Genomic DNA, 26,316 nt, shown 5'->3' on the forward strand with positions numbered 1-26,316 from the left:
AGAACAAATAGGAAGGGAAGTGAAATGAGCAAGAAGGAAAGGAAAAGCACACCAGCTCCACTGTTCCCTCTAACTTCTTACCATTAGCGCTGTCTGCACGAATGTTAACAACGAAGCTCTTCTAGCTTGGCGTAAAACGTCTGCGTGACCCAAAGCTGTAATCGTCATGAACTGGCATGTGTTCTCTAAATCATCTTCTCCTCTTCGTAAATCGCTACACAACCTTTATATTTGAAGTCAGGGCATGTAAAGCGTCTGTCGGTGTCCACACGCTGGCATCTGTAATCTCTCTGCTCTCACTATCTCTTCCATAGCAACAGCGGCGGGCGTGCGCACTCATCCCCGCCTCTAGCAACCAGAGCAGGAGGTGCGGGCAGAGTAGCGAAGAGAGAGTGGAGAAGAAGCACGCACTCTGGCATGTGAGGGCGCTTGCATCGCGGGGTAGGCCCTGCGCCATGTCGTTTTATGGCAAACAGAAATTTGGTGCCTTCTTCATTTGCCTCAAGAACCACTACCACCACCACCATCGTAGGAGCTTGGTGGAGTTCCCGCGGGCGTATAGAGAGTATAGGAGAAGGTAGGTGCAGTGCTTCGCCGTTCCTTCTCTCGCCGTTAACTCTCTCTCTTCTCTGTGCACCACCTCACAAAATGGTGATGAATTGTGGCGTAGTGGTTACTTTGCAATCGTACTTGCAGATGTCACTACTAACGATCGATCAGCGCTCACAAAAAACGATACATGACGGAATCACGTGTTTTTTTTTTCATTTCTTACATCCTGTGTGTGTGTGTGTGTGTGCGTGCGTGCGTGTGTGTGTGTGTGTGTGTGTGTGTCGCCCTCACAGTGTTTGTAAGGGGCTCAACTAAGGCGATGTGCCCTCTAAATTATGTTGTGACAGTGCTATGTGTTCTGCGCAGGCCTGTAGTAAAGCGAAAGCTTCATATTTCTTTGTTTAGAGGTTTGAAATATTATTATCCAGGAAATAAATTGTACGCGAACTCTCGAGCTGCACGCCTATTTCGTCGTCATTGCCTTCACGCAGTTCATGGAAGTAGCCACGAAGTATGCCATGAAGAAGCATGATGCACCTGCTCCGCATTGATCCAGCGGCAATAGACCTGCAAAGCACTGATAATTGATATGTTGGGTTTAACGTCCTAAAACTACCATATGATTATGAGAGACGCCGTAGTGGAGGGCTCCGGAAATTTCGACCACCTGGGGTTCTTTGACCTGCTAAGCATAAACGGTCTATGTAAGAAGAGACGCACAAGTCGTGTTTACATCTAGTTCTGGCCGGCGCTTTTTCTCTACGTCTACTGAGGGTTCTTGCGATGCTATCGCACTTCGAACACACCTTCGCAGGGTGTCTATACGCCTCCCCCTGGACTCGGAGATACATTGCACATCGCTATAGATCCAGCTAAAGGCTTTCAACTACACATTCTTATGAATTCGAAACCTCCTCTGCAATCTACTTTTACCGGTGCTGAACCTTCCTGATTGTGCGTGCTGTCATGTTTTTATCGATATTTTCAACGTGAACTTGAATTTAAGGTCTCCTATTGTGCTTTTGAAAACAGTTTTCTTCTACTTGCCGTTATGCCAAACAGGGGCGTGGTAGCAATAAGTCTAATATATGTGTTCGTTGTTCAAGATCTCCATATTTACATCCACGAATACGCCAACTGAGTACGAAACAGTATATATGTAAGGGGCGTTACACGCACTCCATTCGCTCTCAGCAATTTTTGGGAAAGCGTTGTCGAAGAATTCAAAGCCCCTGTTTGAGATGCGCATTTTGTTTTATAAAAAGAATGATCCTTAGCATATATTGGCGCAAATTGGCAACCAACCCCACCAGTCTTTCTTATGTTTTCTTGGTCACGATGTCATCTCAGGCATTACGTAATAAATAGAAAAGTCGCCCGCGACGTACAACAGCATCTCTCTTCGTGCTGAGCCCGCAAGTTTTATATTAATGAGTAAGCTCTTCCGCTGAACGTTACAGTGGAATCATCGTAACTTTCACGCCTAATAATGCGCTGAAGTACTAGAAGAAGCTGGATGGCGCATCGAGCGCGCGCAGTTGAAGCCACCGGAAGGCGCCGTTGGTGTACCGGAAGCCACCGCCAAAAACAGGTATCTGCTGCGGCTGCGAGGGCTTTTATTTTTATTTTAAATGCTGGCCTGTAGAGAGCAGTGAAATAAACAAATCAACTGGAAATGTCATCGCGAAGACATTTTACTTATAAGTACCTCAAAATTATATTCCTTTTTACGAATTCTGCGAGGATATGAATGTATTTGATTACCTATTGTTTTATCGAGGCGTGTTGAAGGTATTTGGTTTTTTTTATATGCAGTTTCCCACGCTCTAGGCCTCAAATATACGAGAAGTGGGTCAGTAACTTAAACAGGGACAACTGGACGCTGTCTCCAGGAAGCAGACTTTGCGGTGACTCTTCGGCAGAGTGATATTTTTGCCACTTGGTTTCAAAAACTAATCTTTGAAACGATGTCATTCCAACATTGTTTTCTTTCCCTGATCACTCACAAAAGACAAACGTTCGTGCTCCCGGCTGCAATCACACTTATTCCTTTTTTTGTAAAAAAAAAATTTCACGACAATTTTTTAATCTGTCACCTGACTAATGAGTAATTGTAACGTTGTACATAACAGCACTGCGCCATATGCGAACGGCGTCGCTACAGCGTTTGTCATTTTTCGTGTAGCGTTAGTCGGTGTTCCAAGTGATGCTTAATGATAGATTTTGTTTCATGCACTGTAGATTACAGCACCCCGCCGTTTCGGAGGGCGTCGCTACGGCGTCGGCCATTTTTCCCGTAGCGTTGGATGACCGCGAGAATATTATATAAAAAAACACAAAAATTACGACCACAACGATTGCCACCAGATAATATATATTACATGCCTAAAACGACCAGAATCCGCGAGCTTCTGCGACAGTAAAGGGACCTTCCGGTGGCTTCACAGGCGCCCGCATTAGAGAACATGGATGCGTCGTTCAGCCTTTTTATTAGAGGTAAGTGGTTTTATATATATGAGTAAGCCCAACCGTTTAAACTTATGGTACATACATAGTAAATGCCACGCCTACTAATGCACTGAAAGTTGGTCACTTCATGGCAATAAAAAAAAACAGTGCTGACAAGACCATTTTTATTCTATACTTTTTTAACGTTTTTGTTTTTGTTTTTCTGCGAGATGAAGTGACACAAACGCAGCGTTACATCGACGAGGTACGTACATTCAAAAGCGAACTTCAATCTATAAACAGTGTTACTCAAACGCTTATTGACACTGAGTTATCTTGTGAATACATGACGCATAGCATAGTTTTCGATTGTAGTAGTACCCTATAATCCTGCCATATCTGCTAATTCCACGCATAAGCGCCATTAACCATCGTTTTTCGCTAGGGTAGAGCTTCTGCGCAAATACATTACAGGTATGCTCTTCGAACGTCCGTTACGGAGTACACGCTAATGTAGCACGTGCGTAGCTCGCCCATTTCCTACCTTCAAAGGATGATGAAAAAAGTTTCGTGTGCTTAAATTTAGGTGACAATGTTAGAAAGTCGGGCATTGAGTTTGTTTCAGTGAGCAGTGCAGCTCAAAAAGGCTGTGCAGCACCTTTCCAAGTTTACTTGCATGGAGTGATAATTGATATGTGGGGTTTAACGTCCCAAAACCACCATATGATTATGAGAGACGCCGTAGTGGAGGGCTCCGGAAATTTCTACCACCTGGGGTTCTTTAACGTGCACCCAAATCTGAGCACACGGGCCTACAACATTTCCGCCTCCATCGGAAATGCAGCCACCGCAGCCGGGATTTGAACCCGCGACCTGCGGGTCAGCAGCCGAGTACCTTAGCCACAAGACCACCGCGGCGGGGCAACTTGCATGGAGTGGCTTTGTTTTGAAATAGATCACCGCCTCGCGAGTAAAGTGGCGAAAAAATTGGTGTTAACCACGGTACGAATAGAAGGAACGGTTTCGGAAACTTCGACCACCTGTAGTTCTTTGACGAGCAAGCATTTATATCTAAAATGCACGGGCCTCAAGAATTTTCGCCATGATTGAAACTTTCTTAGAATCCATCAAGTACGTGAGGAGTAGTAGAGATATTCGTCACACGTACGCCATCTGTATCATTTTGTGCCAGCGAACGTGTTGAATGCCACCCAAATCAAATGGCGGGGTGGGGGAGGGGCGGACAAAAGGGCAATAAGATGCATTCGTTCGTTAGGGCAGGTCATAAGGTTACGCGTTTGTTTCCTTTATTTATTTATTCAAACGTGTGGCTTACACTCAGAGTGATCACTGGCACACGCGTAAGCGCATGGCGGCCTCTCACGGCGGCCATGGTCACTATGCAGGTCACATGCTCCAATCAGTGAACGGCCGTGAGCTTTCAGTTTGTTGCCCGTTCCCCTGTGTTTATGGCGTCATTTGTAGAGACAAGAGGGGGTGATTTTACGCTGAATCTGAGAAATGAATCGTAAATTTCAGGCTGCGTGCTGCACTGTTCATGGCCAGATCAGGCTATAGGTGGCAGCACCATCCCGCGAAAGTGTGGATAGGTGGTCGGTGGCACTTATACAAATACACGCAGCGGCGCTTCGTTGCGTGTGGTCTGAGCTGATTGTCGGAGGATAAAATGCGTTCACTACAGTTTACTGTTAATACCTACGCTCTTCTCTGTTTAATCGGTGAATGACGCCTATTCACGGTTACCATTACCCGCGAGTAAAGCGCATTCTGCCTTTCATAGAGATGCTCGTCCTGGGTGGCTCTCTTTATGCTTTCGCACTAAATCAGGCTTTGCTGTGCTGTTTGTACGTGGTAAGCCTGAGTTCCACGCACTGCTGTAGCGTGACTGAACTACTTATTTACATTTTGTCATCTGCATACTACAAAAAAGAGAAAAAGAACTATCGTAGAAAGCCCGCATATCTGCGCGATTCGTTCAGTACCACCGTTGGCACCTTATACGCATATGATTTTCTTTTTCTCTTATTCTGTTTTCCACGAAATGTGGGACAGTCGATAAGTTTAGTGAGGAAAGCTTAGTGGTGACGGCGCTTTGCAGTATACTGCGTTTGCCCCTGTACGCCCATGTCCTGCACCAGTAAAAATCTGATATAGGACTTAAGCAGAAAGCTTTCATCAATGGATTACGTGCATGATGATGCTACAACAAATTTAGGCCTCGTTAATGGGACAACAAGCATGTTTCTTTTTTTTTCAGGCAAAAATTACCAGTACCTTCCGTCAGTCACTAACAATGCCACACTAACACAGAAAGCAATGTGAAAAAATGAAATTTGCAGTGAAAATATACATTATATATAAGGCATGACATCTAAATTAATTTTTAATGTCTGGGCTCTTTGAAGCGTTCCTAAATAAAAGCACATGATTGCGCACAGGAATTCTGTTTTAAGTACACTATAGGTAGCGAAATGTCACAGCTTCTGTGATAGCAATATTTCTATGTAGTGGCAGCACGGCAAGATAAGCACAACTAAGGCTCCTCGCATGATTGGTAAACTACAGTGCTGTACTTAAACACCTACCAACGACGCGCAATTGCATGGCCTAGAGCCTCTTTTTTTGTTTCTTTACAACCTAGTCAGTATAAAACGTTGCATTCTCACAGCATTTAAAAATCGTCATGTTTGGGAGGATGCCAAGAGCATTTTGCGATGAGCTTGAAACAGAAAACGGCACCCACTCTGATAATATTCTGGTGAATATAGGGTACGATGACAATAAACAACACTCTGGGAAGTTGCACTCACCGGTCTTATTACAATGCATTAGCAGCCGAGCAAGACCAAATGCTTTCATACGTCGTTTCAGGCATACGTAGAAACAGTTGCACTCGCGCTGACATGACCGGAAAACCACACTTTGAGAACTTGCATGAAGTGCGTGCACATAAAAACATGACGTAGCTATCCGTCGACGCAAGGAGCAATTCACACTTCACCGTTTCGGCAAGTTGCCGCCACGTGGCGACTCTGCTCAATCTCGCGGGCAATAAGGTCTGGCTCGCGGGTTTTTAGGAACCTGGACTACCGATCGGCAGCGTTTTCTGAAGATGCTGAAAAAGCGTTGCAAGTTTTATTCAAGAGGTCAGTATGGATAGGTAAGCGGTGGTTAATTAAATGCAATCTAAAAGATGGGAATCGCAGCCCAGGGGAGTAGAGACGATGTAATAAAGTCAGAAAAATAGGAGGCATGAAATCCTCACGCCAGACATTACTTGCAGATTTGAGATCGTTGTATGACGACATTGATTCGGCGAATAATAATAATATTCATAATAATAATAATAATAATAATAATAATAATAATAATAATAATAATAATAATAATAATAATAATAATAATAATAATAATAATAATAATTTTATTATTATTATTATTATTATTATTATTATTATTATTATTATTATTATTATTATTATTATTATTATTATTATTATCATTATTATTATTATTATTATTATTATTAATATTATTATTATTATTATTATTATTATTATTCTTAAACAAAATGTATTTCTTCTGCACTGAAAAGAAAATATGGTTGCGTAAAATTTTAGTGTCACTGTTTTGACTAGGCTTCACTTAACTGCTAATCTGCCTCGGTGAGAGCACAACAGCAGAATATCAGCAGTTTTTCTTTTACTTTTTTTCTTATTTTTAAATGTTTAGGTTATCGGAAGATAGTAACTAAAAGTTCAGTTGCGTAGTGCTTAGCCAATCTCCCTGTGTGGGTACCAGCCATAATTTACGATCCTCCTCCTCATCACCATCATCATCATCATCATCACCATCATGATCGTCATCATCATCAACAACAATACGACAATTATGAGCAAACCCCAACACCAAATACACTCAACATATCTTATGTGACCCTATAAAATGGGAAATGCTGCAAATTTACTCGTATAGCTAAGTGCCCCTTGTACACGTCTATATACGATAGTGTGATTTCGAACAGTGGCGAATGGCATTTTACACTAATACATGCGCACGTGGTTTACGTGGCGATAATTAACACGAATCTTTTAAGAATTAAATATAGTTTAGCAAACTTAAGGCTACCAAGTGTCACCTACTTTCTCGAAATACTACCCAAAGTGGACGTACAGCTTACTAACATTGTAGCAGCTTGTGAAAGGCAGGACACCGCAACCTTGATCAAGAAAGCCATAGTTGATACGTTCGAAGCTATAGCATCTTGGTAGAGCTGCAGCTTCAACACGTGACTCGCGGAATGCATAGATTGCGAACAAGAAACTTCAGTCTTTTATTACGTGTTCGCCCAATGACAGAGCTTATGCGACTAGTCAGGTGTATTATTTTTAGAAAAAGAATCATTGCATATTATTTTAACAACTATAAATAATGAACCTCTTACATCGCAATGCTGTACTGTCCAAAATAGAAACGTAGATAGTCAGCCCTTCTAGAACATGAAATAAATCTTAGTTAACGCAACTCTGTCATAGCATTCGAAGAACGTCTCCTATATGTACATTTATCTAGTCATAATTTATTCTATTTGAGCATATTATGCCTCCGTGGAACAGTGGCTATGGTGTTCAGCTGCTGACCCAAAGATCGCGGATTTGATCCCCGCCGTCGGGGTCGAAGTTCGATGGAGGCGAAATGGTAGAGGCCTGTGTACTGTGTGATGTCAGTGCACGCTAAAGAACACCTGATGGTCAAAGTTTGTGGAGCCCTCCACTACTTCGTCTCTCAATCCTATCGTGGGAGGTAAAACTCGATATATTAGTATTATTATTACCTGACCGTATAAAACATGACTTACACGCTACGTCAGCCAGCCCGATTTGATTCATCATCTGTCTTGTTTTTCTCTTCAATTCGTTTGTTAAAGAACGAATGAAATCTGAACGCTGCCCGTATGCTTCGAATAAACTCGGTCTCTTGGCGAGTCGGCCTGTCAACCACGCGAACATGTCATCGTTCAAAACGACAGCGTTTGGAAAACCGCCGCCGCCGTCGTCGACGGCGGGGAAGAACGACTAAATCCAGCGGTAATTACGGAGCACCAGCGCCTCAGGACGGAACCAAACTCGTTAATTAGAAAAGTGGTGACGTCGCTACGCGTTCGAGTTCCATCTCGAGCGATCGTCGCTGAATCTTTCGAATGATAATGGGTCAGTTTGTTTGTTTTTCTCAGTTTGTAGACAACTTACTCGTGGCACTGCCCGTTTTTTAGTGTCTCATTCCTTCAAACGGTTCTGAGGCTCAGGCGTCATTATCGGTGAAAACGGCTGCCTCTACATAGTTCTTGGCCGAGAAATATATCGAAGAACTTCCGTGCGATTACTCGTTGCTATAGGAAAGATGTTCATTGTGCGAAAAAAAAAGTGAACACAGTTTAAAAAAGAAGTCAGAACCGCGAACTTCGAGAGGTTTAGAAATATTGAATCTAGGGTGTTTGAACCTCGCCCCTTCCACCTACCCCAATACTGAAGACACATACAAGCATGTGCTTCGAATTACGCCAGCTCTGTATAATTACATCTTTCAAGCACCATCAACGACTTCCTCTTGGCGCTCTGAAAGAAGAGCGCTCTTGTGCACGTTCTCCAATTCTGCCACCGAGACTCGTTTCACATTCTCTCCTCCAAATACCTTTCTCAGATGAGGTCACTAAGTCGCCCCTGTTTCAATACATTTCCTTCAATATATTTGTTTCGGTATTACCCGCTCTGTGCGCCAGATATAATGCAGATTAACTTTATTGCAACAGCAAATTACAAAGACGCTGCAAAGAAAAGTCGGCGTTGGTGTGACATATCGTATAAAGTCCGAGAGCTATATTAGATTTTTCTAGGTTGTCCATTGACTACCACCATTTGTGGGCTGAGGATAACCAGAGGTGTAAACGTGATTGGCAATCTTATATATTCGAATCGATTGATAGATTTGTGGTGTTTAACGTCCCAAAACCACCATATGATATGATTGTGGGCTCCCGAAATTTCGAACACTTGGGGTTTTTTGACGTGCGCCGAAATCTAAGCACACGGGCCTACAACATTTCCGCCTGCATCGGAAATGCAGCCACCGCAGCCGGGATTCGATACCGCGAACTGCGGGTCAGCAGCCGAGTACCTTAGCCACTAGACCACCGCGGCAGGGCCATGTATATTCGAAGGCAAGCATAAAAAAAAAAGAAGTACTCCGTTCCCACTCGATCCCGCGAAGGTGGGAAAGACGGTGTGCTTTCCTGGGCAGGGGCAGGAGGGGTAGGTAGAGAAAAAGGGGTGCAGTCTGAAGGCGAGGAGTACGCCTCTTCCTCCAGTCAAACTGGTCAGCAATAACCAGGTCCTGTAGGTCCTAAAATAAAATGCACGCGCGCCCTATATATATCGAAGTAATCTGCGTCGGTTTGAAAAGATGCGCTAGTGAATGCGGTTGCTAACTTCATGTGCAGTGTCTGACCGACATTTTCGGATCTGTGTGCGCTGAATGTTGCAACTTGACTGTTCGCGTTCTTTATCCCGACAGTGTTGTAAAAGCCATTGTGAGCGCTCATGGACGGAAAAATGCTCGCACTTCCGTGTTTGCGCATGATTCCGAGCTCTTCAAATGTATAAGTATTCTAATGCTTTCGACAATATATAATGGAGAAAAAAACTGAGAACATTCTTATAGTTGTACAAAGCATTGATTTATTCGCCCCGCCGCGGTGGTCTAGTGGCTAAGGTACTCGGCTGCTGACACACAGGTCGCGGGTTCGATTCCCGGCTGCGGCGGCTGCATTTTCGACGGAGGCGGAAGTGTTGTAGGTCCGTGTTTTCAGATTTAGGTACACGTTAAAGAACCCCAGGTGGTCAAAATTTCCGGAGTCCTCCACTACGGCGTCTCTCATAATCAAATAGTGGTTTTGGGACGTTAAACCCCATAAATCAATCAATCAATCAATCAATCAATGCATTAATTTAGTCATAAGGATTTCATTTTTCGGATGAAACTGCGACGTATTTGACAAATATTATAATTTTTTTTCGATCCCCTTTTTTCCCTCATGATTACTTCTCGTACAAGTACAAGCTCTTTTTTCGTGCGCTCAAGGCTTTCAAAGGATACGAAGAAACACAAAAATTCAGCAGCGCTGTTTTATATTTCGTGCGACAATTCTCCTTTGTTGTTTATATTACTTCAACGAACAAAAATATCTCGCTTAGACTGCCTAAATATTTCAAGCAGTAGTACAATAATATTGCTCACTCAGTCTCAATAGTCATGAAAAATTGGATATTGCTGCCACAGTACGGGTAGTGTACTTGCAGTATGAACAGTGTAGCCACATTTCAAGCTAAACATTGTGCGCCGCAGGCCTGCAAAATGCACGGTACGGGAAATTTGACACTCCAAGTGTCAAATTTCACCTTGAAACACCTAGGAGCGCATGTCACTCTTCATAGTTCCATTATTAGCTAAACGTATTTGTTGCTGATCACACAATTATGCAGCAGTAAAACAAGTCATGCTAAAACCGTAGAGGCAGAAGTCGAACTACGAGGCTTAATGTGCAACGACAATTAACCCATTTAAACACGTGATGAAGCGGAGACTGGTGATTAATTTGGGCCACCTGAGAGTCTTTATTATGAGCCTACGTCTATGTACACAATGGTGTTTTTTATTCTATTTTGGACCCATTCATAAGCGGTCGTCACATTGACGCTCGAGCCCACAAGCTCGGTACAAGGATGAATTAGTAGCTGGTAAATTAGTCAAGATAAAGCTCAGTTGGCTACCTCTGACTGGGTTGAGAGGAAAACTAGAGTAGAAGGAGAAGATGAAGTCCACTATACAAGACGCAAATGTGGTGACATTGCTCTGTTCTGCGTTACTGGTGTTTTTTTCAGTCTTGAAGCCTTCATAAGTCGCAGCATCATTTCATGGCCTTCGTCACGAGATATTGCCAAGTGAAAGTGGTCTCCCATCCAGATACAATTTAGAGATCGGTGGAGGTTACGCACCAATACTTTTAATAAAAAGTTCACACACGCCATCAATGTTAGAGTAGAAGAAAGTCGAGCGAAGTGAGAAAGACATGTAATAAAATGAAATCATTGCGAGCACCACGCTTGTTATTAGGCAAGTTGCAGTTGCGAAGTTAGAATTGGAAGAATATGTAAATACAGTCGATATTTTCGCTACAGACTCGAGATTAAAAATATCTTGGCTACTTATTTTTGCCCATTTGACACGACCCAAGAACTAAGCACTGATGCACTAGGACGATATATGAATGCAAAAGGTTAGAAAATTCACATGTGGCAAGAAATTGTACGCCAGTGCGTGTTTCATGACGCAACCGAAGTGATGTCTGATAATATCCGACCGGAAGTTCATTGACGTAGCATAAACCCGCAAAGAAAGGACTTGAAACATCACAGTATATTTAAAAAAAAGGTATTCGTCAAGACGCGGGGACCAATCCGCAGTCGACCACTTTCTAAATGACTATTTTCAGAAGCTATATTATCTGTATGTTTTTCTGCTATGAAGAAATAAAAGAAGTGACTATCTTCAAGTTCTGGAAAGCAGTCGCAAATTGCCGAAAAAATAACAAAGTAGCGACGGGGAACCAACAAAAGAGAATGCAGTGATCAAGTTTTGTTTGCACCCTCGTGTATGGGTGTTACTTTTTCGTTTTTTTTTTACGGTTCTCTTACACAGTGTTTTACTTCATCAAAATCTGCTCGACTCTTTCTCTCTTAAGTGCAATTTTTTAATGACGAATCTTTTCCTCTTTTTCCTTACTGTGTTTACACTTTCGAGGAAAAGTCAGTGCCCTTTCTTTTGAAGTCAAGAGCAACGTGAACTCGTGAATTGCCGCTGCCTCTGTGCCCGCCGCCTTTGACGTCCGTCGGTTAAGAAATCAAGAAACATAAAAATGAAAGGGCGTGCTGAATGGGCTGCCAGCCTATTTACGTTCGTGCGTGCGTGAGCGGCGCGCCACTGCATCCATTCTTCGCGTCTTTTTCTCGGTGAACAATGTCGGGGCGGTGCACGAGCGGCTTCTTTCGTCGTCATGGACGATGACAACGTTTGGGGACACAGCGATCTGCCGGCGGGCGTGTAGTCATCACCGCAGCGCCAACAAGAAAAGGGCCACGATGACGAGGACGCGGCTGTCTTTCAGACAGAGCTGCACGCGAAACACAACATTCCGACCTATAAAGCCCCGGCGCGACTACAAAGCTCGCGCTACGCGTGTTTTGTGCGTCGCCAACTTGGCCCCGTCTTCCGGTCTGGTACGCTATACGGGCGGAATTTGCAAGTACTAGCGCGCCATAAGTGATCAAAAGGAAACACTCCCGCAGCAACAACGAGCGCAAAAGTTCTCGGTCGAGTCGAAACGAGAAAAAATGATTGCGACCAGACAGGGACGCTTGCAGAGAAGCCCTCTTCGCGAAGAAACGGGCAGCGTGGCATTCGTCGTTGCGAAGACGAATGTATCTATAAAGAAAAGGCAAATAAGGCCCGCATTTGTACGCGTGCGGTCGCTCACTCCCTCGATAGAGAGAGACACATAACGACATTTTCCGGGGCAGCGACGTCAGGACACAGACGCGGAAAGAGACCGTGGCGCATGACGCTGAGCCAATGGCACAAACGCTGGCGCCGCCCCAAGTGGCGGCGGGTCGTCGCCACCGCTCTTCTCGTGGCATGGCAACAGAGGCTCGTTGGGCGACGTCGAGTTTGGCAGAACGCTTGATCCGCCTTCACCCTATCTTCCCTTCGGCCGCCTATTTCGCCCGCGTTTCCGATATTGCAGCCCACCTACCTTTTTTTTTTTGTTTTTGAAGAACGCGAGCACACACTACTGCGCCCATTCGGAGCAATGCGGGCCGATAGTGTACGCCACAAGCACTTCGAGGGCGACTCGCCGGGGCGCTGTTCCTGGGTGTCGGGAACAGGAAAGGAAAGCAAGCCACACCGCCGCCAACCTCGGACGGAATCTTTTCCCTGTCCCCGATGGGCCACCCTCGGATACCCCTTGCGAGCAGATTTTTCTGCGCTCGCTCTCCTTCAAACCCCGTTTGCCCAAAGTCGTTCCCGTTTTCAGGCGCAGCACTTGCGCGAGAAGAAACAAGCTCCGTTTGCAATGCATTGCGTGCAGTTTTCTTGTTTCCATTTCTTCCACAGAAAGTTCTCGAATCACTCTTCAATGAGCGGAGCGTGCGTAGAATCGACTCTGATCTACGCATTTCTTTCTTGCTTGCTCGCTTTCTTCAAACGCTTTTGTGTGGCTCCCAAAGCGAGCCTGGTCGGCAACGCTAGAGTCGGAAATAAACGATCCTGCTCTGTGCATACGTGGGGCACTTTTTGAACTTTCCATCTTGCTCAATGGGACGAGCAAAAGGCGCTATCCGGAGGTCTTGCCCGAGGAGGTTTGCGTTCGCATTTGCCATCCAACCGGCGTATGCAAAGCATGTGCCACGCTCGGCTAAAAGCACTCGCCAGTCATCCGTACGTATGCGTGAGAATTAAAAAAAAATACATGATGGTTGATGGACGATGAGAGCGCGATTTCTCTTTACATCTTTGACTTCCGTAATGTTTCACTCAGCAATCAAGCGATAAAAATTAGAACTTCTTGGGTAACGTTGCCTTTTTGTCTTTGTTTTCCTATATCAATAATTTGCATAATTCCTTCATCTTTTCAAACACCGTTATCATTACATCTCATCACATCGAGTGAATAAGGCACCGAACATTCTGAGTTGGCGACAGCCCATAATAACAGCATGCGTATTGGCTTCCTGAATGTAAATTTAACTCTATTTTTGCGTCACGCGCATAAAGTCACATACAATACTTTTTTCATTCATTAGGGCCATTCCTTGAAGTGTCGTGAACTACCGATGATACTTTATTTTTGCGATCGTTGATTCTGCGCTATTTCTCTGATTCATTTTTTAAGGCTGTATCACCATAAGCAGCAGTACTGGGCTTGCTGATGGGTCGAATGTGTTTGTCACCATACGTCGGTCTACGATAAAACGAACCATCTCGTGGCTTCAGTATGAGCATTTGCGGGCAGCAAGACACGACTGCTTTGATCAAGCGAGCAGTTGGTGCTTACAAATACTCATATTGTGCCCCATATCATTGCGTCAATACACGAACTATGCACACTGTTGTTGCTGGGTTGATTGATTGATTGATTTGTGGGGTTTAACGTCCCAAAACCACCATATGATTATGAGAGACGCCGTAGTGGAGGGCTACCGAAATTTCGACCACCTGGGGTTCTTTAACGTGCACCCAAATCTGGTTGTTGCTGGGGCCACTGGGTTCAGCAATGCCCGCTAAATTTTAAACTTTGCACTCATAAATATACACACATGAACAAAAACAAAAATACAATTGTCATTTAACCCTCTCTCTCTCTCTTTCTCTATCTCTCTCTGAAATGACGGCACGCCTGGCTCTGTGTTTAATGCGTGCGCTCTGTGGTACGTTCCGCATAAGCATTCGCATACAAGTACTGTTTACCAGATGCGAAATGACAAACACTACGTGTAAACGCGAAATTAGTGAAGCCTAGCACACAGAGGTCTCATAAACGGAGAAGTGCCGCATGTTTTACTTATGCATTCCGAGTAGTATACTAGTGGTGTTACATACATGCCATATCTCTTATTGCATACCATCCGATTCCCATTTAATTTCTCCAATTGATTTCAGTAATTCAACGGCTTCAGACAAGCTCTCCGTAAGTTGCTTTATTTTTTACAAAAATTGCTTTTTCTTACCAAGATCGCATGGTTGTTATCAAGAGCACAGATGCCTGCAGGAGTCGGGTGATAATTGCTACGGTTTTGCGTGCTTTATGACACCGCTGGGCTAGGAAACTTTTGATCACCTGTCCTTCTTTAACGTTTACCTAAATTTAATATACACGTACTTCCAGCATATCACTGTTAATAAAATATATACGACCACCACGGAGAGGATCGAACTTGCGTCTGTCAGGCCACCGCTGCCCTAAGCAATTGTACCGCCACCTGTGGTCACTATACGAGTGTGGTTGCTGAGCAAAAAAAAAAAAAAAAAAACGGCGGTGACACGATATATATATATATGGCTACCACAAACACGGTTGTGAGGCAATCACTCTTGTCTTAGATTTTGTCAACTTGAAGCGTGCCGTTTCTATGGCAACTCTGAATGTATTACTTCTTTTTGTGTTTCCATAGTATCCGCATAACTTGTTTCAGGGCCAGTTAGTATAACGACAGTCTTTGCTGGTGCTTCTTCTGTCTGCTAGTGGTGCGTATGCGTCTAGGATCTTTATCCCTCGAAGACGTGCATAACGTCACGTCTAGGCACGCACACATATGCAAAAAGTAGCCCTTTAGCACTCGAAACTTGACTGTGTTAGGTTGGCCTAAATGGCACAAAAGCGTCATTGGCCACGTCGCCAGCCGTAACCTGTGATAAAGTTATGTAGCAGAATGCGCAGCGGCCTCCTAAATTGTATAACAAAATCTATCTGGGTCTAAGAACCTGAGCATGCCAGCGAGACTACTAGCAGATATTCTGATAAAAGTAACATTGGGTAAATTGGTATATGTTAAAATATACTTAAGCATTTTTGTCTCAATCTTTCGATTTGGGGACACGTAATCAAAATATGCATTACTTTTAATGGCTCATGGCATTCAGCACATGTTGATGGTTCCTGTTCTGCCAGTAAACAATTCCGCGTGGTGTGATTCAGTGTGGTCGTAAACGGGCTGCAGTGTACGACTGGCTGCGTTATTTTAAATGAACCACACACCTTCAACGACGAAATCATAGAATATACTCATAGGGGCAGAAGTTTTCAGGCGATTACCTGTGGGCAAAAAAACAACAACACGATCTATAAGAGTATCCACCCCACAGCAATGATAACCACGGACGCTTCAGCAAATGCATTGTTCTTCAGGTAAAGTTCTAAGCAAACAGTCCACTCCGGCGTCATCTGCGGCCGACAAATTATTTTCGTAAACAAGTTCGAGAATAGCATTTCAGCATTACGTCTAAAAGATTGATTGAAATGTGGTGTTGAACGTCCTGAAATCAGCACATGATTATAAGAGACACCGTATTGGATGGCTCCAGAAATTTTGACTACCTGGGGTTTTTTAACGTGCACCCAAATCAGAGCACACGGGCCTACGACATTTTCGCCTCCATAAAAAATGCAGCCGCCCCAACCCTGTTTCATTATCGCAGCCGAGTACTTTAGGCGCAATAGACCATCGCGATCGGGTTACCTCTAAAAGGGACAAATGAATAGTTGCTTTTCTCTTATTAGCAAGTTCCTTTTTTACAATACCAAATACACCACGCTTACTGCGAGGAGGCGCTCATTAAACGAAAAAACGTGAAAAAAGAAAATTCGAGGGAAGGGGGAAGGGGCGATGACTCTTTAAATTGCACAGTATTATATTTATTCTTTATCATTGTAAAGAAACGAGTTTTATTTAACTTCGAAAACTTCTGCGTCGATGTACAATTTTACAAAACGTAGAAGTAACCAACTGCCGGTATAAACTTGGAAGGTAGAGGACAAGGTGCACGTGCACTGTGATAGTGTTGGTCGTCATTTGTTTCTTCTTGTTGCTGTTTGTTTATGCCGTAATAGTGAGGGGATTATTAATATAGGATATAATGCGCGTGTATGAGTTCCACCCATAAAGGTTTTGTTTTAGGAGAGCTTTATTTGTGCAGCCGTACTTGCTTTTTAGCCGAAGCCTCGCTCAACATGAGTCAATACAAGCGTCGCATGCCATCGTTCCCATCGCGGCAACGGCACCCCGTAAAAAAATTCGCATAGTGTCTCAGACAATCACCTAACGATGCGGAGCAAAGGCTCTGGAGTGGTAGCGTAAGCTAGGGAACAGTTCATGGATCCTTTACTACAGTTTAAGTTTCGTTTCTCGTGCAGAAGGGCTAGTGGAGTGTGATACAAAGCACTTATCAGTGCCTTCCCTGTTCGGAGAGGCTGGAGACCGCTAGGTTTGTTTGGTTTGCTGTGACGTTGCAGCCTCACAGGTTGTCATTGACAGTTTTAGCGAAGCTTCGTGCACTCAGCATTGCGCATAGATATCGTGTCCAATGCCAGTGCAGGATATCACATAGGGTTCACATTTATTCACAACCACTTCCTGTGTAAACACGCTCACATCGACTGCAATACGACGGCAGCGCAGTTCTTCCAGCCTTGGAACTAAAGGTGCCAAGCCTGGAAGAAGTGCGGAGCTGGGAATAGAGCTTCCTTTCTTTCTCTTCGGTTTCCTCCTCTCTCTCTCTTCCTTTATTCTCTATTCCCACTTTTTCGTCTCTGTATTTTCATTATAGACCTCCTCGTTCTTTATGTAGCATTTCTTTTTTTTTCTTTTTACCCATTCTACTTTACCCCAAATTTTGCCTTCTCTCTCTTTCTATTTCGCACTTGCTTCTAGCTATTTTTCGGTTTTTATGCGAGCTCTCACCTGCGTTACGCCAAGCGCACTAGTTTTTTCTTCACTGAATATGGTAAGCAATCATTATCAAGTCACCCAAAGAACAAGAAAAGTAAGATTTTTTTTCTTGGCGGGAACGCGCCCTCAGTATACTACACATGGAGCGCTACGCCTAGTGACAGTGACAGCACACGGCAGCATGCGAAACCCTGGCCCCTTAAAATGTTCCGACTATATAACCAACACTGTATTAAACCTACCTAAACCTACTAAATAACCGACAACTTTAGAAAAAGAATTAAAGTTATCTTGAGCAGAGCGACCATCACATGAAGCAAATCAACCTGACAACACTTTTGTCCATGCCGTTAAGAAGGTTGGATCATGATTACAAAAAATATTGTTATTGAATGGTCAGTATGATGAATATATTTGCCATTATGTCAATGCATGAAAACAGCAGACCCAACACAATGTTCGAACTACTAAACTATTGTTCGAAGGTCGCAATCGAGCACATCAGAAAGACCACATTGCAAACAAATATCCACTCTAAGGAGAAAGAAAATGAATAAAAATATTCATTTGGCTCCTTTTCAAGCGAAGCTTGTATGGCCCCACAAGTGCCGTTTGCCGTTATTGGTGTTACTGCAAAGAATAATGATCTTGCCCCGGCAAACACAAAGAAGTCGGCCCTGGAAGATCTGCTGGTCAAGTGCGTATTTGTGGGCACCGATGTCCAAAAAATAACTAGTGCTCCCTCATGGGGTTATCAGTAGCCATCTATATGATGCGGCTATCTCATCTGTTATTGAGGTTATCGAGGTCACTTGTCACTTCACGTTGCCACATATTATTGTTGCCTAAGTGTGAACGCATGACTGCCGTTGTTGCCTGCTCAAGCATATCATTGGAGAGCACGTATAGATGAAGGTATAATTTCTCGCATGGAGAAAGGAAACAGTTAGGAGGAAGGATTGAGTTAGGCGAGAAGAAAGCAAAAAAGAAGGAAAGAAGGTAAGAAGGAAAGGAAGAAGGATAGAAAGGAAGAAAGAAAAAGAAAAAGAAAGAAAGAAAGAAAGAAAGAAAGAAAGAAAGAAAGAAAGAAAGAAAGAAAGAAAGAAAGAAAGAAAGAAAGAAAGAAAGAAAGAAAGAAAGAAAGAAAGAAGGAAATGCAAACGTGAAGCTTCTCTTCCTCCCATTTTTCCCAAGAATTTTTTTTCTTTAGTCCTGACTTGCCACCTACATGACAGTCTTTGGAGAGACACTCGAATTTATTTGGTCACCATTAGATTCTGGTGGGGGAGTCCTGCCACCTGAAAGAAAGTAACATGTACATTTTTTTTCTTTAGTAAGGTCAATGGAACCTTCGCAAGACTTTGAAGCCCTTCGTACACTCGTTTTACCAACTATACAAAATACTTAAACTCTGCTGACCCCTCTGAACTAGGGCTATAGCGAAGAAAAATAGGAATGCTAATTTATATCACACTTTTAAGAGAATGAACATTTATGCCAAGAGAACAAGCACGTATTACGAGAGATACTGCTAACGCAAATTCCTTCAAATGATTAGAAGCAAATTTTTGTTATTTCTTTCTATTTATTCAACTTATAAAGATAGTATATACTCAGCAGCTGATTTGGAGGACTGGGTTGGGGGAGTAAAGTAGAGGAAAAAGCATAGATATCTTATAGACTTTTAGTGCGCAAACTACACAACTTTGATTGATTGATTGATTGATTGATTGATATGCAGGGTTATGTCCCAAAATCACCATATGAATATGAGAGACGCCGTAGTGAAGGGATTCGGAAATTTAGGCGCCTGGGGTTCTTTAATGTGCAACCAAATCTGAGCACACGGGCTTGCAACATTTTCACCTCCATCGAAAATGGGGCCGCTGCAGCCGGGATTTGATCCCGCAACCTGCGGGTCTGCAGCCGAGTACCTTAGCCACTAGACCACCATGGTGGTGTGAAACGGCACAACTTTAATAGCCACGCGATTGTCATAAAAACGCTTATTTTCAAGCTTGGAAACCTTTGTCGATGTTCCGGCTGATGATTATTGTGACGAATTCTAGCTGAGTCCTTTAATGGATCGTCATCTGTCACGCCCAAGCTCAATTACGCAAATGCAATACTGTGACGCATGGTGAAATTCCAAGCTCCTGCTACACAACTAATATCGGTCAACATGACTGCCAATGATAATTGGTAGGCTGTAACGTTCCAAAACTACCATATGATTATCAGAGACGCTCACTTGACTTCTAACCTCTACATGAGGACTGCCCATGTTCTTTTACCGAAGCAGTTTGTAGCACTTCCATGGCTCTCTGATATGAAACTTGCTTGCTACGCAAACTTCAAAGGTTCGACTGCAGTTCGAACCATGATTTTTATTTTTTGCTTACACGGGGATCCTGTTCTCACGTACAAAGTCAATCTTTGCGCACAACCAAGGCTGCTGACGCTCACAAACATTTTCCGTTTTGTGCAACGCGCATGCTTCAACTGCAGGCGTAGAACAAGTATACGCCCAAAGAAATAAAATGCCCGGCAATTCACTGATGAGCTCTATAGAAAGACAATGCATCTTGCACAAAACAAGGGCTGTAGTATCTTTTCAAAGGTGTCCCACTCTCACTTCTCATGTTTTTCTCGCCTTTTCTTTCCTTCCAATACATTATTTTACTGCAACAGCGCAGCAAGCGATTGCGGCATGCATTTTCTGTGTCCATTCGTTCTTCCCACTGCTTCATACTCGGTTGTAATGGCGAATGGCTTTATTGCATTTGTAATTCGCCATTGCAACATCATCTGGTTTGGCACATGGGAAAACTGTGACCGCTGCAGAGCGAGCTGATTACACTGCAGAAATCTGCAGTTAGGAGCCGGCACACTTAACCACGGAATATTGTGTTATTGCCCTCCACGACCATTCCGAGGAATTTACATAGGATGTTTGACGCATGATCGGTGAATACTAGCAATATCAATTGCTGAGACAGCATAAGGCAATAAGATAACGCAGCATAAACGTTGAACAATGTAGCGGCCGATCATCGGGCCGAGCATTCTCAGCGTCCGCCTTTCAAAGAACCTTCGCCTCTCTTCAATGTAAGTGTATTGACTGAAAGCCATAGTGGCACCCACCATACCTCGGAGGACTGGGCGAAAAATATGCAGTCTCGCACCTATCAAACATTGAAGTTTGGCTGGCACATGACTGTCATGTGAGTCTTGAAGTCAATACCGCCATTTTTACTGCACCACCACCTCACTATTCATTACGTAGTTTTTGTAGAATTTGTCATTATCGTGCCCCGTTCTTGCATACGTCTGTGAGTTCGCCCAGTATTTAACGCCTTTTGTGCAATGTATGGGTCTTCATGTGAAGTAAAACTACTGGCTTAGCAATTAATTTGTAAAATCTAAGCAATCTGCAGGTCCTCCGAATAAAAAACCTATTATTATTGTTTGTATGAGTGTTCGTTCGCTTGTTTGTTTGTTTGTTTGTTTGTTTGTTCAGCCGAACGCAAAGGGGTTGAAATCTCGAGTAAGCGCGATCCACAGTGAACAGCATATCCTCGATCCTATAAGATTCGCTTACAGTAGACACAACGCATTATCGCGATCCCGATATTATCGAGGAAGCACAAGCAAATTAGGTAATTTATTTTTCACTACTTTAGTCACGATCACAATTTTCAAAGGTGCTTCTATATCAGTATTGTTTCTGAACAATTCCATATAATGATGCATCGCAGTACAATACTACTCGGGACAATTTGTTCTGTTCGCTTATTACCTTTACACCAACTCAGGCACTAAGTTACCTTTTAGTAAAAAAAAAATCGCAGCATATCCATGAAGTTCAGGATGATGAGTGGGGCGAAGCATCCATCAGTCCGTCCGTGCGTTCTTGCTTCAATCCGTCCGTGCATTCATCTGTGTGACCGTCCGTCTGTGCGTTCATCTGTCCATATCTGCGTCCGTCTGTTCGTGCATTCATCCATCCACCCGTCTGTCCATGCATCAATCCGTGCGTCTTTCCATTCATCCATGCGCCCAGTCGTGCATCTGTCTGTCTTTCCCTCTATGCGTCTGTCGATCCATCCGTCCATCAAGTGAACACTCCAAGCACCGCCATCTCGCATCTTTTCATCACATATTCATCATATAGAAGTAACGTCATCATGCGGACATTCCAAGGACTAAACAAGAGGTGGCACGGCCGCACTAGAGGAGCGGCACGCGCGTACATTCTCCCGGGCTGCACTTCGTGTCAAGTTCCCTCCTTTCACAAACGCTAGTTCAAGGCAGTGCGGCCCAACCCTCGCTAAACCTTGCTAAATCCAAGAAGGTTACGCCCAGAGAGTTTAACGGGGCAACCCTTTCTGGTCAGATAGCGCTCAAAGGGCGTCCTTTCGATACTAGTTTTTTTTTAGTGAGCATCAAATTCATCGCAAATGTTATTGAAGATTAAGTCACCGATACTCGTCTCTGTAGGCTATTTCATCGGAAACAACTATCTTTTTATTAATGATGAACGCGCGCGGGTTTCCTCTTCAATTCATATGAGTGCGCGCGTGCCGCTTCTCTAGTGCGGCCGTGGAGGTGGCTACCTACTAACGCATTACTACAACGACATGTATCACGAACGCACGACGTGCAGCTTAAGGAGCTTCGCTTCTAATAATAACGAACAAAGAGTGCACTCTTACATTTACCGTTCCGTCATAGAACGCTGTCGTTGAAATTCGCACATATTATCAACTGTGACTACACGCGACGTTCAGTTTTGCCATCGCTGGGTGTAAGAAATACGCGAAAATGAAATGAGAAGTCAGCCATATTCCGCTAAATTCTAAAACACGTCAGCAGAATTTTCTGCTAGGACCAATTTCATTTCATTTAAAAAAACCGTAATGTTTTATTTGATAAAAACTATTATAATTTTTAAAGCTCCCCAAAACTATGCTAGCTGAAACAGCATATAAAAGAGTCTTCTAAAATGTGCAAGTAGAATGCTCCACTAGTGTGCTGCACTTATGGTCTACTCCATCACAGATCAGGCTAAAAGTTGTAGGTGTTGACACTGTAAAGAAAAAACAGAGCTCACGGGTTACAAAAACACATTGAGGTCCTCTAATACAATTGGTACGAGTGATGGCAGTTACATGAAGAATGTTCGGTGGTAAAGAGAGCAGTTCGGCTCTCAGTGGCATTCTCTGGTTACACTTGTCTTTTTGTTGAGAGGCCCAGTTGGTTCTGTTCTTCCTGTTCGCCTGAGCTTTCAGGTCCAAATATATGCTGGCAAGTTGACAGCCTCAGTGCTTGTACGCCACAACTCGTCTTCGTCATCAATTGCATTGCACAGCAGCCATTTGCTAAGACATTACTCGATCCCGAACCGATTCTGTAAATATGTCACTTTTCGCTTAACTCAAGAGGAATGCGAGTCATGCTACACCGAAAATAAACAGGACCGTCTTTCCACAGTAAGCAGTCAGACATCGTTCTTTTCTTCTCTGAAATTACTAAAGCGAACGTTGGTGCTGTTTCTACATGTTACACTGCAAATGCCGCTGAAAGACGATAGTCAAGCGTTTGCAGAGAGTGAACAAAAGGTTTATTTGATGTTCTGCACAAGAAAATCGGTGAATGGTAGTCTGCAGGTGCTGCCTCAGAGTGCCTCGAACGTGCAGCGGAGGAGAACAAGCGCATCGAGTCACGTCACACGTGAGACATGAGTGCTATCTCGCAGTTATCTTGAAAAACGAAGCGCGCGGCATGCGCGCCCGTCTAGGAGGCGATAAGGTGTAGAACTCAAGGCGACGGGCAGGGGCTGCCAAGGTGTTGTCTTAGCAAAGCGCTGGAAACACTTGCCTTTTCGTGCAAGCGCTGCATTATCAGCGCAGCGGGATAAACGCTACGGTCTTTAGAATTACTTATGTGTGCCTTTTCTAGTATAAAGACACACATACAGCATATTGACGTGTGGTTATGGTGCCTCAGATACGCGCAGTATTCGCTTTTCAATTGACAATCGCACACGTATGAACGCTAAAACTTGAGCAATATTGGTGGGCGCTACGGAGGGGGTCCGCCGTTTGGCGTATCGTTCGGCGTCGTTTGGAGTACCGTTAAGGGCGGACACACAGACAGACCAAAATTTTTGCGCCGAAGGTCCCCAAGAAAGGCTATCGTTTTTAAAAATCATGCGGTTGCTTCGCCAATCGCCTCACTTCTCGCCGGGAGTGAGCTCACTGTTTGCACTGCATGCAAAAGAGGGAGCACCGAGACTATGGCTTGTGGGGTACCTTTATCTGAGGGAGGCAGCCTAACAGCATGGATGTGTCGCAGCTCATCCTCATTGTCTTACTTACAAAGTGATCATCGCTTTGAAGTCTCTAGAATTTTTTTTCTGAGATAGGCACAGCAAGTGATGAGAAGCCGTACATCCCTGCTGAAGTTAAACCGTTTCGGAATTTCCAGAGGACGCAGAAACTATTTTTGCGGCACAACTTTAAATCTGTGCACTGCGTGAGGCGTCCGGAAGAAATCCACGATCTATCGAAATTCCCCGTCGAAACATCCTCTAGCCGCTATGGATGATTGTTTTTTTTTTCATAACAATAAAATAAAATCGACTACAGTTGCGGGAACCCGCTAAATTGACATGACTGGTGAAGTGCAAGAAAGACATTATTTGCAGTTGAACAAGAATGACAGCAAAACTATGTAAGTACAACCACAGACATCTAAACGGTGCCTACACAACTATGCGACATATAGTATATTACGTTACTTTTCACCGAATAAACAATATTCCCCTCGATTTCTCTGAGCTGTGCATTTTGAAAGCCTCGGGATAATGGCTAACAAAGGCTTACTTCAACAAGTGTCGCTGACGCACTTGATGCCGCTCCTTCCCAAGAATAGAACAGCCTTCCTGCATAAACAAACGTATAAAATACAGCACACTTTATGGAGGTGTACGCAAATAATTTAACACTTCTCTTTAAACATGAGCCGTCACTCTCTGGACCATTTCTTAGGATTAAATATTCAGATGGAGGTGGAAGAACAACACAAGAAAAGGCAGGGAGGTTAAGCAGGCACATGTTCACTTGGCTACTCTACGCTGGGAGAAGGGGAAATGGTAGTATAAAGGTAAGAGAGAGGGAGAACAAAAAATCACAGCATATCAATGGTGGGAATGTTACTCAACATATACAAAATCAAGCTCGGCGCATTATTTCTAACTTTAGTCGCGATAATATTAATATCGTACGCATAGAGAATAACGTGCTCACCACTAATGATTTATTTGCATTTAACTTAATTACCTTGCTTTTCAGGTTAATTAATAAAGATCTCACCCACGAGTTCATTTTCTTGGATTCATTGAAGAATAATAATCCTACTCGCTTTGCTCAAAAAAATAACTTCTTGCTGCCTAAAGCTTGTACTAATTATGGTAAAATGACAGCATCATTCTGTGCTATCAAAATATGGAATTCTTTTCCTCACCCCATCAAAACATCGTCATCTCTTCCTCTTTTAAAAAGAACACTCAAAGCTAATTTCTTGAACAAATAATTATAACTTATTCATAGCATGTACTGTTTTTAGTGCTTTTTTTTCTTTCCTCTATACATACATATGAACATTACGTGAAATACATTGTTATTGTTCATGGTGTATCTCTTTACATGCTTTCACTTTTGGTATGAATATATATGTGTATATAGATGAGTGTATATACATATATGTATGTGTATGTATATTTAATATCAGTATTTATACAATAAGAAAACAGTTCTGTACGCGTAAAAATGTCGATGTCTCCGATTATCGTTATCGTAGTATTCTTTCTGTAAACTATTGTACACTTGTTTTTAGGTTGACTTGATATTTCTTTTATTTTTTCCATTTTCGTGCATATTTCGTAATCCTTACCTAATGATCATGTACAGAGGGTCCCGGTACGGTTTTTCTGACCTTGGTACCCTCTTCTGCATATCCTTAACGATGTAACCATACTATGCAAAAATAAAGATTGATTGATTGATTGATTGATTGATTGATTGATTGATTGATTGATTGATTGATTGATTGATTGATTGATTGATTGATTGATTGAATGTTGATGAGTGGAGCGAAGCTTCGGAGGGTTTTATTGATAAACTGTGAATCGTCCATCCTCCCGTAGATCTGTCTGTCTGTCTGTCTGTCTGTCTGTCTGTCTGTCTGTCTGTCTGTCTGTCTGTCTCTCTGTCTGTCTGTCTCTCTGTCTGTCTGCCTGTCCGTTTGTCCGTCCGTCCGTGTGTCTGTCTGTCTGTGTGTGTCTGTCTGCGTGTATGCGCCAACGGTGGTTACAAACGATAACCGGACTAAAGGGTGACGTGATAAGCTGCTTCGCCCCTAAAAAGAGAGGAGGGAAAGAGACAGAAAAGTAGTAGATGGGCTGACGCGTATGCAGTGGTGGCGTTTAAAAAAAGACAAACGTTCACACGGGCCAGTAGTGCTCAAAAACTGTAAGAGGGCTTCGACTACCTTGCGTGCCGACGAAAGACGAGTCTACGGTGCTGCAGCAGTATCTGCACGCAGAGTGGCCGATCGTCAAATTGTTCATCTCTCAGAGGCAAATCTATGAGTGGCCCATCGTCCAAGTTTTCATCTCTCAGAGGCGAATTGAGGGCAGCGCCAAGAAAGTAAGCTGCTGCCGATTTAAAAATTG

The 26,316-nt window shown here is 43.4% G+C and overlaps 1 protein-coding gene across 1 annotated transcript in view; it reads right to left on the reverse strand.

Annotated features, from left to right (window-relative positions):
- Positions 1-26,316, reverse strand: part of LOC142775193 (uncharacterized) — a 224,191-nt gene that overhangs the window by 114,227 nt on the left and 83,648 nt on the right. Inside the window, exon 3 of the mRNA XM_075876538.1 lies at positions 24,467-24,525. Coding sequence (XP_075732653.1) covers positions 24,467-24,525 — 59 coding nt within the window. The remainder of the gene's footprint in view (positions 1-24,466; positions 24,526-26,316) is intronic.

Source organism: Rhipicephalus microplus, chromosome X (genome assembly GCF_043290135.1).
Source record: "Rhipicephalus microplus isolate Deutch F79 chromosome X, USDA_Rmic, whole genome shotgun sequence".
NCBI classification, from domain to species: domain Eukaryota; kingdom Metazoa; phylum Arthropoda; class Arachnida; order Ixodida; family Ixodidae; genus Rhipicephalus; species Rhipicephalus microplus.